The sequence below is a fragment of the Apodemus sylvaticus genome, chromosome X, assembly GCF_947179515.1.
Source record: "Apodemus sylvaticus chromosome X, mApoSyl1.1, whole genome shotgun sequence".
Lineage (NCBI taxonomy): Eukaryota > Metazoa > Chordata > Mammalia > Rodentia > Muridae > Apodemus > Apodemus sylvaticus.
Window position 1 is genome coordinate 20,977,389 of NC_067495.1, and position 15,065 is coordinate 20,992,453.

Genomic DNA, 15,065 nt, shown 5'->3' on the forward strand with positions numbered 1-15,065 from the left:
ATTGAGGGACTGTTCATTTGTAACATCTATGAGAAAGTTCCTTGAGAAGTTTCCTGTTCCTACAGGAAACTCATGTAGCCCTCAACTCATTCTAAATAATTTTTTTCTATATCAAACTTCAATTGATTCTCAGGCTGTCTTTAAGCTTACTTCATCTTCTATACCTTTTACCTTTTTATTTCGTTATTTTTTTTTTATCCCAAACTCCAAAGGCTATGATAATGTGCTCAGCTTTTGCCAACAAGAAAATATAGGAAAATTTACACCTTTAATGCATGTTGCAAAAATAAATAAATGCCAAGTAAAATCACTTCATAAGGAAATTGATGCTTAAAGAAAGAAAAGTAACCACATCCCTGGGTGGAGAAGCTCAGGTCCTAACAACTAAGACCCTTTAAAAATATTATGGAAATCTACAATGAAATACCTTCTAATACATGTACACATATGCAAGGAATTTAAAAAGCATTACAACATCATTCGTTAGATAACTCCAAAACTAGACATCTTATTTTTCCAATAAATTCTCCATTGAGAGGATAGAATACATTAGCTTTAACCATTGGTGAATAGCATTCATAAACAATAAGATTCCTGAAACAAAACAAAGCAAACAGAAACTCCCAACAATGTGACAGGCTTTTTCAATGCTATTCATGATTCTCTACAATTTGACATTGTCCCCCTTTTTTGGAGAGCAATGGTTTTTATGTAATTGAACATGGAGCACCAAAACTCATGGTAAATTCATACATCACACCCTATTGATAAATATTTGTGGTAATCGATGCTAGAGTACTTCCTATTTTCAACATCAAACATCTGCAAATACTGAGAACTACAAAAGTGACCTGCTTGGTGATATTTTGGTATAATATTGTCACAAATATTATATGAGTAACCACCAAAATTTAAATGGATTCAAGGCCCATTTTATGAGATCTAACCCGTAGAATATATGCTGAAATGGAAAGGGGCCTGATATTAGATATACTTTATATTTTATATTTAATATTTTATTGTTCTGCTCAAGGAAGATTGAAATAAAATTACTTTTAACTAGATTAGTGCCTTACAAACAACACTTAGTAGAAGAGTATTAATTAATGCTAAAAAAAGAGACCATCATTAGAGCGATTCTGTGCCATCATTTGCTTATCTATAAGAAGGCTTGGGACTGAGGGGAATTCACTAATGAGTAAGGAACAGAGTTCAGGAGAAAAAGCTAACTTAAGGAAGGGCACTTCATACTGGTCAAAGGAAAAATCCACCAAGAACTCTCAATTCTGAATATCTATGCTCCAAATGCAAGGGCACCCTCATTTGTAAAAGAAAATTTACTAAAGCTCAAGGCACACATTGCACTAACACAATAATTGTGGGTGACTTCAACACTCCAGTATCCTCAATGGACCAATCAGGAAAAGAGAAACTAACAGGGACGCAGTGAAACTAATTGAAGCTTTGGACCAATTGAATTTAACATATACATATCATATATACTGGCTAGTTTTGTGTGTCAACTTGACACAGGCTGGAGTTATCACAGAGAAAGGAGCTTCAGTTGGGGAAGTGCCTCCATGAGATCCAGCTGTGGGGCATTTTCTCAATTAGTGATCAAGTGGTGAGTGCCCCTTATGGGTGGTTCCACCTTTGGGCTGATGCTCTTGTGTTCTATAAGAGAGCAGGCTGAGCAAGCCAGGGGAAGCAAGCCAGTAAGAAACATCCCTCCATGGCCTCTGTATCAGCTCCTGCTTCCTGACCTGCTTGAGTTCCAGTCCTGACTTCCTTTAGTGATGAACTGCAACATGGAAGTGTAAGCTCAATAAACCCTTTCCTCCCCAACTTGCTTCTTGTTCATGATGTTTGTGCAGGAATAGAAACCCTGACTAAGACAAATTGGTACCAGTATAGTGGGGTATTCCTGTGACAACTTGACCATGTTTTGGGGAGGACTTTGGAACTTTGGGCTAGATGATCCATTCAAGGTTAAGAGCTCTGTGGAATGTTCTGTAGGTACTTGGAAGATAATGTTGAAAACAGTGCAGAAGATAGAGGCCTGGCTTGTAAAATTTCAGGGGGAAGATTAAAGACTCTTACAGTGGCCATGTTTTGATTGTGAAGATTATGTGGCTTTGGTTAGCTGGGGCTGAAGCATCAGCTGTGAGTAACAAGACACCAGAACCACTAAAGCAAACCTTTGTGTTACTGGGACTATTGATGCTGGTTAGCTGGAGCTGAGAAATTAGCATTGACTTAGAAGAGACCAGCATCATTGAGGTGAAATCTTCTGGGAAGTGTTTCCTGAGAGCACAGAGAGTGTGTTCCAGAGATAGCCACAGATATATTTTGTGCTGTGCCAGGACTTGGTACTGTGTAAGATTCACCCAGATGGCACTGGTTTTGAAGGCATGAAGGGGTCATGAAGAGCATGTGAGTCTCTTGGCACAGTGAGAGGCCACGGAAGGCCATTGGTGAAGGTGCAGCCTCAGTTGCAATTGATGGCCCAGGACTTGAAGAGGTCATGCATAGGAACAGAGGCTTGTCACCATGAAGAGAGCCTATGTGAGGTTATTGGTGAAGCCTAATTACAGTGGAAGCTAGCAACGTTTTGGAGATGCCAGTACCATGCAATGACCACCAAGAACATCAGCAGCAGTGGAGAACAGGGAGCTGGAGTCTAGAAGACAAGCTGCGTGATACAAAGGGCAGAGCTGGAGAAGTGACCCACGCCCTTGGAGGAGCCCGGAAGATTGTGAGTTGGATCCCAGACATTGAACCATAGGAGTTTGAGTTTTGCTTTTGGTTGTGACTGTGCCCTGATATGTTTCCCTCTCAAAGGAAGAACATATTTTAGTGGAGCCCATAGTTAAAAGACTTTGAACTTTAAAAAAGACTTTGAATTTTAAAGATATTGGACATTTTAAGGTGATTGAACTTTTAATATGTAAAGACTGTGGGACTTTTAAAGTAATTTAGATCTTGAGGATGAATAAGAAAGTAAGGGTTGAGGCTTAATAGTGATGTGTTTGTGTGTCAAGTTGTCAAGGGGTCAATTGTAATGGCTAGTTTTGTGTGTCAACTTGACACAGGCTGGAGTTATCACAGAGAAAGGAGCTTCAGTTGGGGAAGTGCCTCCAGGAGATCCAGCTGTTGGGCATTTTCTCAATTAGTGATCAAGTGGTAAGGGCCCCTTGTGGGTGGTTTCACCTTTGGGCTGGTGCTCTTTTGTTCTATAAGAGAGCAGGCTGAGCAAGCCAGGGGAAGCAAGCCAGTAAGAAACATCCCTCCATGGCCTCTGCGTCAGCTCCTGCTTCCTGACCTGCTTGAGTTCCAGTCCTGAGTTCCTTTAGTGATGAACTGCAACATGGAAGTGTAAGCTCAATAAACCCTTTCCTCCCCAACTTGCTTCTTGGTCATGATGTTTGTTCAGGAATAGAAACCCTGACTAAGACTATGTATGTGTATATATATATATATATATATATATATATATATATATATATATATATATATATATATATATATATCTCCTACCAGATCACTATGGAGTAAGAGTGTTCTTCAATAGCAACAAAATCAAAGTCAATTTTATCTGATATAAGAATGGCCACACCAGTTTGTTTCTTGGAACCATTTGCTTGGAAAATTGTTTTCCAACCTTTGATTCTTAAATGGAGACTCTCTTTTTCATTGAGGTGGGTTTCTTCTATGCTGCAAAACGTTGGGTACTATTTACATATCCAGTCTGTTAGTCTATGTCTTTTTATAGGGTAATTGAGACCAGGCCATATTGATTCTGGAGGCATTCTCCATGAAAAATGGTGGGAATTGGCTGACAGGGCTAAGACTGAGCATGAGTAGCAGCAAAAGTGTCAATGTTCTTTTGAAATAATGAAGAAAAGTTGATAGATGAATTGTGTACCCAAAGTGAGACATTCCAGAGAAGTGTGTGTGTGTGTGTGTGTGTGTGTGTGTGTGTTGCATTTGTGTGAGTGTGTGTTTATAGGTGGCAATTGGGTTTAGTGGTGCCTCATCTGGAATAGTTCACATTCTCTGTGAATCCAAATATTAATTGGATATTGTAAATGAGGTGTGTGGTTTTCTCAGGGAAGTCAAAGGAACAATGTGTTGAAGGAAGCTCATGGTCACAAAATAGACCTTGCATATGGGGATAGTGCTGCATACAAGTATCCCCAGTCAAATCATTGTTACAAATCTGCAAATATAGATAGAAAGTAAACACTTGAAAAGTTGGCAATGGTTTTCTTTGGAATAACATCATGAAAACAATTACAGTAATAAAATTACCAGAAGCAATTCTGAGATTGCAGTTATAATGCTATAGGGTGACATTAATTATTGGGTGGCAACTAGGCTAAACCAGTATGCCAGCTGGCTACCCATGCATATGCCTTCCTTACCTGCTTGACATACCTGAGCTAGCTATTGGAATATGGATAAGGTCCTAGTTGGATACTTTGTTATTAGGGCAATATAGCAAGCAACCTTTTTATACAGAAGTACACTTGGAAACAGAGAAACGGCAAAGTACAAAAATTATTAAACAGAATAGCAGGAAAGTCAATGTACAAATCTGGGTAAACAGCAGAATATGTGGATTTGCCAGTGGAAAGGTTCATTAGACCTCAAGAGTTTAAAATGTTATGAACTCTGGCCATGTGAAGTTAGAAATTGATGGAGTATGGGGTTGAAGCTGGAGAATGAGTTCCCATCATCACCAGGCCAAATTGGTATCCAATCTCTGAATCCTGATCAAGAGCATCCACAAATGACATGGTGCCAGTGTGCTTGTTTTTGTGTGACCTGACTTTTAAATTCTGTACATGAGCTGTGTGACACTGAGTTTATGGCCATGATACACAATATCTAGGAGAAGAGCACCAGGAAAACCATTCTCTCATCCTAGCATTCAGATCTAGGACTTAGACACTGACAATTATAAGAACTAATTTTGTTCTGATATATCTATGAAAGAAAATGGTTATCAGTGCTACAGGATGTAGGCATTGGAGTGAAGAGATGTTTATGCTGAACTAGCATGTAGAAAATTCAACAGTAAATGCTGAGCCCATATAAACCTTGCTTTAGAAGAATAGACCTGACACAAGTGTTCTTGGTTCTTAAAGAATTTACCAGGAAAAGTTCGTGCAGGGGTCAGTTGCCATTAGCCAGTCATGCACTGATATCCCTGCATGATGCAAGATTACAAGGCAATGGCATTGTAAATATCACCTATGTATCTAGATTATAAAGTTGTCACAGTCAGGCTTGGTCATGTCAAAAGCTCCCAAGAAAACCTAATACTGAACTTGTTTGACCAGAAGAAGACATTGTAAAACTGGATGACTCTGGTGGGAAAGGTTATGGTGAGACCACCAGTTGAGGCTGCCTAGAAGACAGCATACACTCTCAGTATTAGGATTGGTTTTCAGAATATTAAACACTGAATCCACGTGTATATGTTGTGTGTCCTTGAGGAAGCCTCAGATTAGAGGGTACAAGAAGGTAAGTTTAAACTTGCACACAAATAACATGTCTATGTAATCTGCATATACTTATCTAGGACTTCTGCTATGGTAACTACAAATGTGTGCTCTCTAGCTGTTTAAAATTTCAGTAAAATTGGTGGAGAATAGAATTCCACAAGCCAGGCATTAAAGTGTCATCAGAGCACTGGAAGGCAAATATCAGTAGATCCCAGCATAAACTCATACACATTATAGATCATAGTCAGGACTTGGTGCACAGCAAGGACAAAGTTAAGCTGGGACCTAGAGAACCAATTGGAGAAATTACCTGCAGAAGCTGAAAGAAAGGACCTAGTCCAGGGATCATGTGCATCTTCTAGACAGAGGAGAAATTAAGGGAAACTCTTTAGGCAAAGACGACAAGAAATATGCACCAAGGGTTAAGAACTACAGTGTGTTACACATTCTAATGGTGTCTTGGTATCGAAAGTATACCTTGGTTTTTGAGGGGTTCACGAGAGATTGTGCTGAAGCTATGTGACCAGATTTTGTATGGTCATACTGAGGATGACACTTGAAATAGAGTATTTGGAGAGCTCTCCAACAAGAGAAAATGGCTGAGTCATATGCCTCCAGATTAGGCTTCACCTATTGAAAATAACACAGTTGTGCTTAATTACAGGTAACTTTTGAGAAAAAGCATGGCAGGAGCTTCACTCTCTGTTACTGAGAGAATACACGTTAGGAACCAAGGAAGAATTCTGGAAGTATTACTTGAAGCAGAGAGCACTAAGGAATACCATAGTGGGTTGAGTTACATAGGTACCTCAGTCTCAGCTTGCCATTTTTGTAAAACCCAGCACCAGCTGTCCCAGACTGACAATTTCCACAGTGAGCTTGACATTACCATATGAAGCATTCCTCAAGAGAGGAGTCAACAGAATTTTCTATAGTCCATTATCATGAGGGAATATTACAAATGGAGGTACAGTTTGCTCAGATGACTCTAGATTATATCATGTTAACAAAACAATAATCATCACAATGAGACTTCATCATACTGCCAGATTTAGAAGAAATATTGCTAAATATGTGTGATGAAGCTACAATTAACATGAGCTTTAAAGTACACAATTAATCAGCAAAGAAAGAGAACTTCAGACCAATTTACTAAGAAAAATATCTTATTGATATAAAACTACACACTATAATACTAGCAAACCAACCCAAAGAGCCTATCAAAAGATAACCTCCACAGGTGGTTAGACATAGGGAAATCACTGTGATCTACCATCTGAACAAACTCAAAGAAAAAGACAGCATGATTATGTACATGATGTAAATTCCTGATAAAATTCTTGAAGAGATTGTGGACACAAGGCACCTGCCTGTATATAATATAGGGAATATACAGCAAGCCAATAACCAACATCAAATTAAATACAGAGAAACAAATCAATTCCACTACAATCAGGGACAAGAAAAGGCTGTCCCCTCTCTCCAGTTCTACTCAATTGCACTGATGCTCTAGCCAAAGCAATAAGATGACTGAACGTGATGAAGGGGCAACATTTTTTTTTAAAGTAATAAACCAAATCTCTGCTATTCAAAGATGATAAGATAGTGTACATAAGCAACAACAGAAATCCCACCAGGGAACCCCTCAATCTAGTACATAACTTCAAAATAGAGTCTGGATTCAAATTTAAGTAACAAAAATCAGAATCCCTCATAGACAGCAGCTGTCAACAGGCTGATAAAGAAACTAGGGAAGGAATATACTTAATAGTGACCACAAATAACATAATAATATGAAATATCTTTGTGTAACTATAACCAAGGAAATGGAAGACCTGTATAAGAATTTCAAGGCTTTCAACTATTCGATATTCCTCTGGTGAAAATTCTATGTTTAGCTCTACACCCCATTTTTAATCAAATTTTATCAAATAAAAATTAAAAATAGGGTTGTTTGGTTTTCTGGAGTCTACCTTCTTGAGTGCTTTATATAAATTGGATATTAGCCCTCTATCTGATGTAGGATTGGTGAAGATCTTTTCCCAATTTGTTGGTTGCCAATTTGTCCTTTTGATGGTGTCCTTTGCCGTACAGAAACTTTGTAATTTTATGAGGTCCCATTTGTCAATTCTTGATCTTAGAGCATACGCTATTGGTGATCTGTTCAGAAATTTTCTCCCTGTACCAATGACCTCTTCCCCAGTTTCTTTTCTATTAGCTTCAGAGTGTCTGGCTTTATGTGGAGGTCCTTGATCCATTTGGAGTTGAGCTTAGTACAAGGAGACAAGGATGGATCAATTCGCATTCTTCTGCATGCTGACCTCCAGTTGAACCAGCACCATTTTTTGAAAAGGCTATCTTTTTTCCATTGGATGTTTTCAGCCCCTTTGTCAAGGATCAATTGGCCATAGGTGTGTGGGTTCATTTCTGGATCTTCAATCCTGTTCCATTGATCTGCCTGCCTGTCACTGTACCAATACCATGCAGTTTTTAACACTATTGCTCTGTAGTATTGCTTGAGATCAGGGATCCTGATTCCCCCAGAATTTCTTTTGTTGCTGTGAATAGTTTTAGCTATCCTGGGTTTTTTGTTATTCCAGATGAATTTGATAATTGCTCTTTCTAACTCTATGAAGAATTGAGTTGGGATTTTGATGGGTATTGCATTGAATCTGTATATTGCTTTTGGCAAAATGGCCATTTTAACTATATTGTTTCTGCCGATCCATGAACATGGGAGCTTTTCCCATTTTTGAAGTCTTCTTCCATTTCCTTCTTCAGAGTCTTGAAGTTCTTGTCATAAATATCTTTCACATGTTTGGTAAGAGTCACCCCAAGATACTTTATACTGTTTATGGCTATTGTGTAGGGGGTCATTTCCCTAATTTCTTTCTCAGCCTGCTTATCCTTTGAGTATAGGAAGGCCACTGATTTGCTTGTGTTGATTTTATAACCTGCCACTTTGCTGAAGTTGTTTATCAGCTGTAGGAGTTCTCTAGTGGAGTTTTTTGGGTCACTTAGGTAGACTACCATGTCATCTGCAAATAATGATAGTTTGACTTCTTCCTTTCCAATTTGTATCCCTTTGACCTCCTTATGTTGTTGAATTGCCCGAGCTAGTACCTCAAGTACAATATTGAAAAGATAAGGAGAGAGGGGGCAGCCCTGTCTAATCCCTGATTTTAGTGGGATTGCTTCAAGTTTCTCTCCATTTAGTTTGATGCTGGCTACCGGTTTGCTGTATATTGCTTTTACTATGTTTAGGTATGGGCCTTGAACCCTATTAAAAAATGGGGTACAGAGTTAAATAAAGAATTCTCACCTGAAGAATTTCGGATGGCAGAGAAGCATCTTAAAAAATGCTCAACTTCATTAGTCATTAGGGAAATGCAAATCAAAACAACCCTGAGATTTCACCTTACACCAGTCAGAATGGCTATGATTAAAAATTCAGGAGACAGCAGGTGTTGGAGAGGGTGTGGAGAAAAAGGAACACTCTTCCACTGCTGGTGGGGTTGCAAATTGGTACAACCACTCTGGAAATCAGTCTGGCGGTTCCTCCGAAAACTGGGCACCTCACTTCCAGAAGATCCTGCTATACCACTCCTGGGCATATACCCAGAGGATTCCCCACCATGTAATAAGGATACATGCTCTACTATGTTCATATCAGCCCTATTTATAATTGCCAGATGCTGGAAAGAACCCAGGTATCCCTCAATAGAAGAGTGGATGTAAAAAATGTGGTATATCTACACAATGGAGTACTATTCAGCCATTAGAAACAATGAATTCATGAAATTCTTAGGCAAATGGATGGAGCTAGAAAACATCATACTAAGTGAGGTAACCCAGACTCAAAAGGTGACTCATGGTATGCACTCACTAATAAGTGGATATTAACCTAGAAAACTGGAATACCCCAAACACAATCCATACATCAAATGAGGTACAAGAAGAAAGGAGGAGTGGCCCCTTGTTCTGGAAAGACTCAGTGAAGAAGTATAGGGCAAAACCAGAATGGGGAATTGGGAAGGGGTGGACAGGGGGAGAGAAGGGGGCTTATGGGACTTTCGGGGAATGGGGGGCTAGAAACGGGGAAATCATTTGAAATGTAAATAAAAATATATCGAATAAAAAAATAAAAATAAATTAAAAATAAAAGAGAATTGTAAAAATTAAAACAAATTTCAAGTCTTTGAAGAAAGAAATTGAAGAAGATAATCAGATGAAGAAATAATTTCCCATGCTTGTGGATCAGGATTGACCCAGTGCAAATCTCCATCTTAACAACAGAGATATCCAGAAAGAGCACAATTCCTATTAATTTACAATGTATTTCTTTACAGAACATGAAAGAAAAAAATACTCACCTTCATATGGAAAAACAAAATCAAATAAAAAAGCCTAGTATAGATAAAGCAATACTGTACAATAAACAGACATCTGGAGGTATTACCATCATTCATGTAAAAATGTTTCAGACCAATATTAATTAAAAAAGCATGGCATTGGTATAATACCAGACACCTTGATCAATAAAATTCAATCAAAGACTTTGAAGTCAATCCACATGCCAATGTGTTTTTCTCATATGAATTTGAAAGATGGACACATTTAATTTCCATTCTAGAAACTGTGTCTATTTATTTAGAAATAGAGAGATATTAATGGTCATTGATTGCTAATTCTTGTTTTTTCTGTTACTGTTGTTTATTTTGGCAATGATGGTACTGTGTCTTCATATGTATGTGAGTTTCACTCCCTCCTTCACACTCTGTTTGCTATCTCTTTCTGTCTCTGTCTCTCTGTCTCCTTCTCTTTCTCTTTCTCTCTTCTTCCAATTTAGATGTGCTGGTGCAAATATTTCCTATGTTGTTTATGCATGTAGTTATTGAGCATGGTACTTTCTTTATGATACTATAATAGTTAATACATGATAATTTTAACCAGCAAGACCACATAGATGCATGTTCATTACAAGTTCTTCACTTGTAGTGAAGCAAGGTTCACTACAGTGACCTGCTTGGAAGATATGCTGGTGTAAGGTTCACAAATGTTATGGGAGTGACATGAAGCATTTATACTAGACTCAGGGTCCAATTCAAGCCTTAGTACTAGACCGTGTAAATAACCCTGCTTACTTGGACAGGCACCTGATATTAGATACTTCATTGCGATAGGGGAAATCTCATAATACTCAGACCATGGAATAAATAGTTCACTCTTAATGTTAATATTATTTAGTCATATATTGCTGCCTCCCTCAGTCAACATCATATAAGCATTTTCATGCAATAGAAGATAATTAACAAAGAGCCCCACAACTGAACAATGTGGACAGTATGAGAGACTTGGTAGAATTCAATCCTAAATGACAAGTGTTCATCATACTCTTTCCTATCTTTCAGAAAATAGTGACAGTATTCACACAAGTTCACAGCAGACAATAGTAGTACTATCACAAAGTACTGAACGCAACGAATCACCAGTAACCTAGAAGCTATTTACAATTGATGCCTGCTAGAAAAAACAAAGTTATTTTCACCAAAGGATCATCACTCTGTACATCCACTGCACTAAAGTACAAGGAAAGTGACAGGGAGAAGTGACATCTTTTATTTTAAATCTCTTGAGACTTTGTTTTGTATAGTTATGAATTTTCTGTTTTGCCCTACTGTAATTAAGTTATAAGATTATTTTATGCTTTGGTGTCATGAGTAAATTGATAAGCATTTCGATGAGTATGCAGGTATGGAAGGATATTGAAATATCAAAGGGGAAATCCATAATCAAGATATTCTGCAAGAGGAATCTTTCTAAATTAACAATGAAAAATTATTTCCCTAAACATTGTTGCATAAACATTAGCGTCTCTGGCCCTTTAAGACTATATCTTAACTCTGAGTCATAATGAGTCATTCAGTTTTGGTAGTCATGGAAACAAAACTTTTCAATGTTACTCTTACACTGGGCAGTCTGACATTTGCACTTCACTGAGAAGATAAAGGCAAGTATTTGATATTTTATTTAGTTATTAGTAATAATTTTTCATTTTACAAGACTTAGAAGGCAGAAAAGGTCCCTGACATAAGTTTTAGCAACTTGTTAAGAACATTTTCATATATGTACATCTGGGAATATCAGGTGTGTGGAAGCCATACTTGTGTAAGAGATCTCTTCAGCTTGTGCTGACTATTACACCTGTGTAATTTCCTGAACACCAGTAGGTGAATTAGACTCTCTCTTTTCTTTTATATAACAGTGGCATAATGATTGTGCAGATCTGACTGGGTGTTTAGGCATATCAGATGTGTTAAACTTCGTGAAGTATATAAATGAGTCCCCAACTAATCAAAAGTACAGGGCAGAATTGTAAAGGATTGTGTGAGCCAGCAGTTGGTTGGTGAGACATTGTTCTGAGTTGAAATTTTTGCCTAACCGAATTTTTCTTCCTAAAGGTGATTCCCCTTCTGTGTGACTCCATTTCTGTTCAACATTTCCTGTTAGTTCAAAGATATTTATGATCACAGCATCTTTCAAATGGATCACCTCACCATTAATACATGGAGGTAAAATATTAAAATGTTGGATAGGGGTTTTCAAAATGGGTCTGTATGAAAGAGATGCACCTACTCCATGGAATTCAGACATGGGCAGAACCAGGTCCTCCTAGACTAGCTCATTTGTGTGCCATAGCTGCATTTTCCACCTTTTTTGCTTGTAAATCAATATTCACTGTTCCTGAAGTACATTGCTTCAGATTTGTCCTGGTAAGTAACAAGATTTGATTAGGGTATTGCTGTAGACATCATCAATTTAATTCCTCTCTCTGCTATAACTTTCCAAGAGGTACATTTACTATCTTCTCCAAATTGTGAAGTACTTTCTCTAGTAAATGTCAAAGAGTGGGTACCTGGGAGGGAAATTTTCCTAGCAACTAGATTCTGATTTTAGTACCTACAAAATGGACAGTCGCAATAAACTTCACCACATACCTGGTGGATACAAACATTTGCCCCCTTGGTGTTCTTTTCAAGTACTCCATGGCATGCCTTGAGTCACAGTTTTCTATGAGCATTTTAACGTAGGACATATCTAAATGAATTTGTGCATACATTACATGTGGAATATATATTTTTGCTAAAAGACACAAGATAGTCAGGATAGCATATGTACAACAATCAAATAAAATTCATTATTTGAATGTGGACATTTGAATACATTATGTGTAAATTATGGAAATGTCAACAAGTCTTCATGATTTATGTGTAAATTTTGGGCTTTGGCACTAAATGATTTCAGGCCCTTTCACAAATGAAGCAATTACTCTTTTACTGAGGAATAGCTGTGGCCTAGATATTTACATATTTTGGAATTCATTTTCACTGTGCCCTTAATTAAATTTTTTATAGCTTTTTAAACAATTTCACATTTCAGAAAAAAATATGTCAGGAAGACATTTCACACTGTTAGATTTTTCTAAATAGAGTTCCTTTTGGCACACGTCTTTTGTGTTCCTGTTTGAAAGTGTATGGGTTTGTGTTCATGTGTCTGTCAAAGCCTTTATACATATATAAGACTATATGTTTCATGTATGGAATTAGTACATGCATTATTATGCAATATCAATTATTTTTCACTTTGCTTGTTCTTTCAGCAGACTTCACTTTACAATAGTAATATGATAGTACTATAATGTAATTTAGAAATGATATTTGAGCATTCTTGCATTTGTTGCTTTCATTTATTTATTACATTTGTGCATTGAATGCACAGATGATAAAACATCACCTTACATATGATAATACAAATTATTTTTATACTATTAATTCCAAGGGTGAAAATTCTTAGTTAATAGATACTTACAATTTAGTATTTGACAGATAAACTAAAATTTTAGACAAAAAACCACTTGTAGATGGTAATCCTCTGATTGTCATGGATTTCCCAGCTTCATATATTGTTGTTTGGTAAACACTAATTCATAGACTACATAAATGCAGCTATGTGAAATCTGGGACTCAGTATGAGATCTTAGTGTTCCTTGTACTATAGCTATTGTTTTGCCAGATTCTTTTGTGTCCTTGACTTGACTTTATATTTTTTCAATGTCATCTACAGATGTAACAATGGAAAGGAGTACATCTACAAACTGAGTGGCCTCCTTAGCAGCTTAGCAGCTTTCGTGTTTGAAATAGTCATTGCATGCAGCTTATGCTGGCGCCTATGGGACTTTGACAATGATGTTGTGCAGTTTGTGTCCTTTGGACTGTGGGAAGTGTACTATCCTCAAGAGTTTAACATCTCTGGAAAACTAACGAAGATGCTGGTGTACACCCCTATTGATTCAACTTGGAACATTTCAACTGAATTTTTGTATGCGCAGAACCTGATAGTATGGGCCATTTTGATGAAGCCCCTGGTTCTGATTTTCAGTGTAATGGCCATTAAGATCAGCTGCATGAAAGACCCACTTGTGGAGATGCAGATATGTTGCTATAAGATCTCTGCCTTAATTTTGTCTGTTAGCAGTGTGTTCACATTTGTTTCTGTGACCTGGAACCACATGGTAGATCTTTATGGCCACACCACTCTTGACTTTCCATCTGATTTTCCTGTTAAGAAAGAAGCCTTAAAGAGCAAACATTTAACTGCGGTGTTACCAGTAGGCCTCCTTATAGCCACCATGTCACTCTTTGGTGTGATCATGTTTCTCTCTGAGATAAGCTATTTGAAACTACAGAGTCCTGTTAAGACCAAGTGCGCTTCCAAAACAGGCATTCTAGAGGCCTAAAGAGGGGTCTTCCGTATTTACAACATATGTAAAATGGTCCTTGGGAATTTTCCTATTCCTACAGGAAACTCATTCTAATAAATTTGTTCTATAGCAAGCATCAATTGATTCTCAAGCTGTGTTTAAATTTACTTCATCCTGCATATCCCTTCTTTTTAATTTCTTTAAAATATTTTCATATTCCAAACTCTGAAGGCTATGATAATGTGCTCAGAACTATCCAATAAGCAGTAGAAAGAGAATGTGTATTTGAAATACATGTTGCAAAAATAAAATAAATTCCTGGTGAAATATTTTCACAAGGTAGTTGTTGCTTAAGCAAAACAATAATCACACTCTTGTGGAGAACCTAAGGTACAAGCAATACTAAAGGCCCTTTGTAAAATCTTACAGGAATCCACTAAAGAAGCACTTTCTTAATTATGAACATAAATGCAAGGATTCGAGTGGGTGAGATAACTCCAAGACTACATATCTTATGCCTCCAATAAAACCCCAGTGGACCAGAATGGCATATATTATTTTAAGCCATTGGTGAATAGGCTTCCATAAACAATATGCTTCCTGAAAAAGAGGCTGTTACATTTCCATTAATGATTCTCTACAATCTTATATAAGTATGACCCTATTAGGAAGGAATACATTTCTTATGTAACTGAACATGAAAAAATAGAGCTTCTGCTAAATACAAACTTCACACCTTATTGATGTACATGCATATTAATGCAAGTTAGACTACCTCTATTGTCAATATCAAA

General features: G+C 37.3%; 1 protein-coding gene across 1 annotated transcript; it reads left to right on the plus strand.

The window, feature by feature from the left end:
* The first annotated feature begins 10,476 nt into the window (after positions 1-10,476).
* On the plus strand, positions 10,477-14,307 carry LOC127674389 (uncharacterized). Its single transcript, XM_052170198.1, has 2 exons — positions 10,477-10,553; positions 13,584-14,307. The coding sequence occupies exons 1-2, from the start codon at positions 10,477-10,479 to the stop codon at positions 14,305-14,307; spliced, it is 801 nt and encodes a 266-aa protein (XP_052026158.1).
* Positions 14,308-15,065: the final 758 nt, after the last annotated feature.

Coding starts and splice junctions, on each gene's coding strand:
- LOC127674389 (XM_052170198.1), top strand. CDS start 10,477: ATGCATGTTCATTACAAGTTCTTCACTTGTAGTGAAGCAAGGTTCACT. Junction 10,554..13,583: donor TGCTTGGAAGATATGCTGGT/GTAAGGTTCACA, acceptor TTGTTTTGCCAG/ATTCTTTTGTGTCCTTGACT.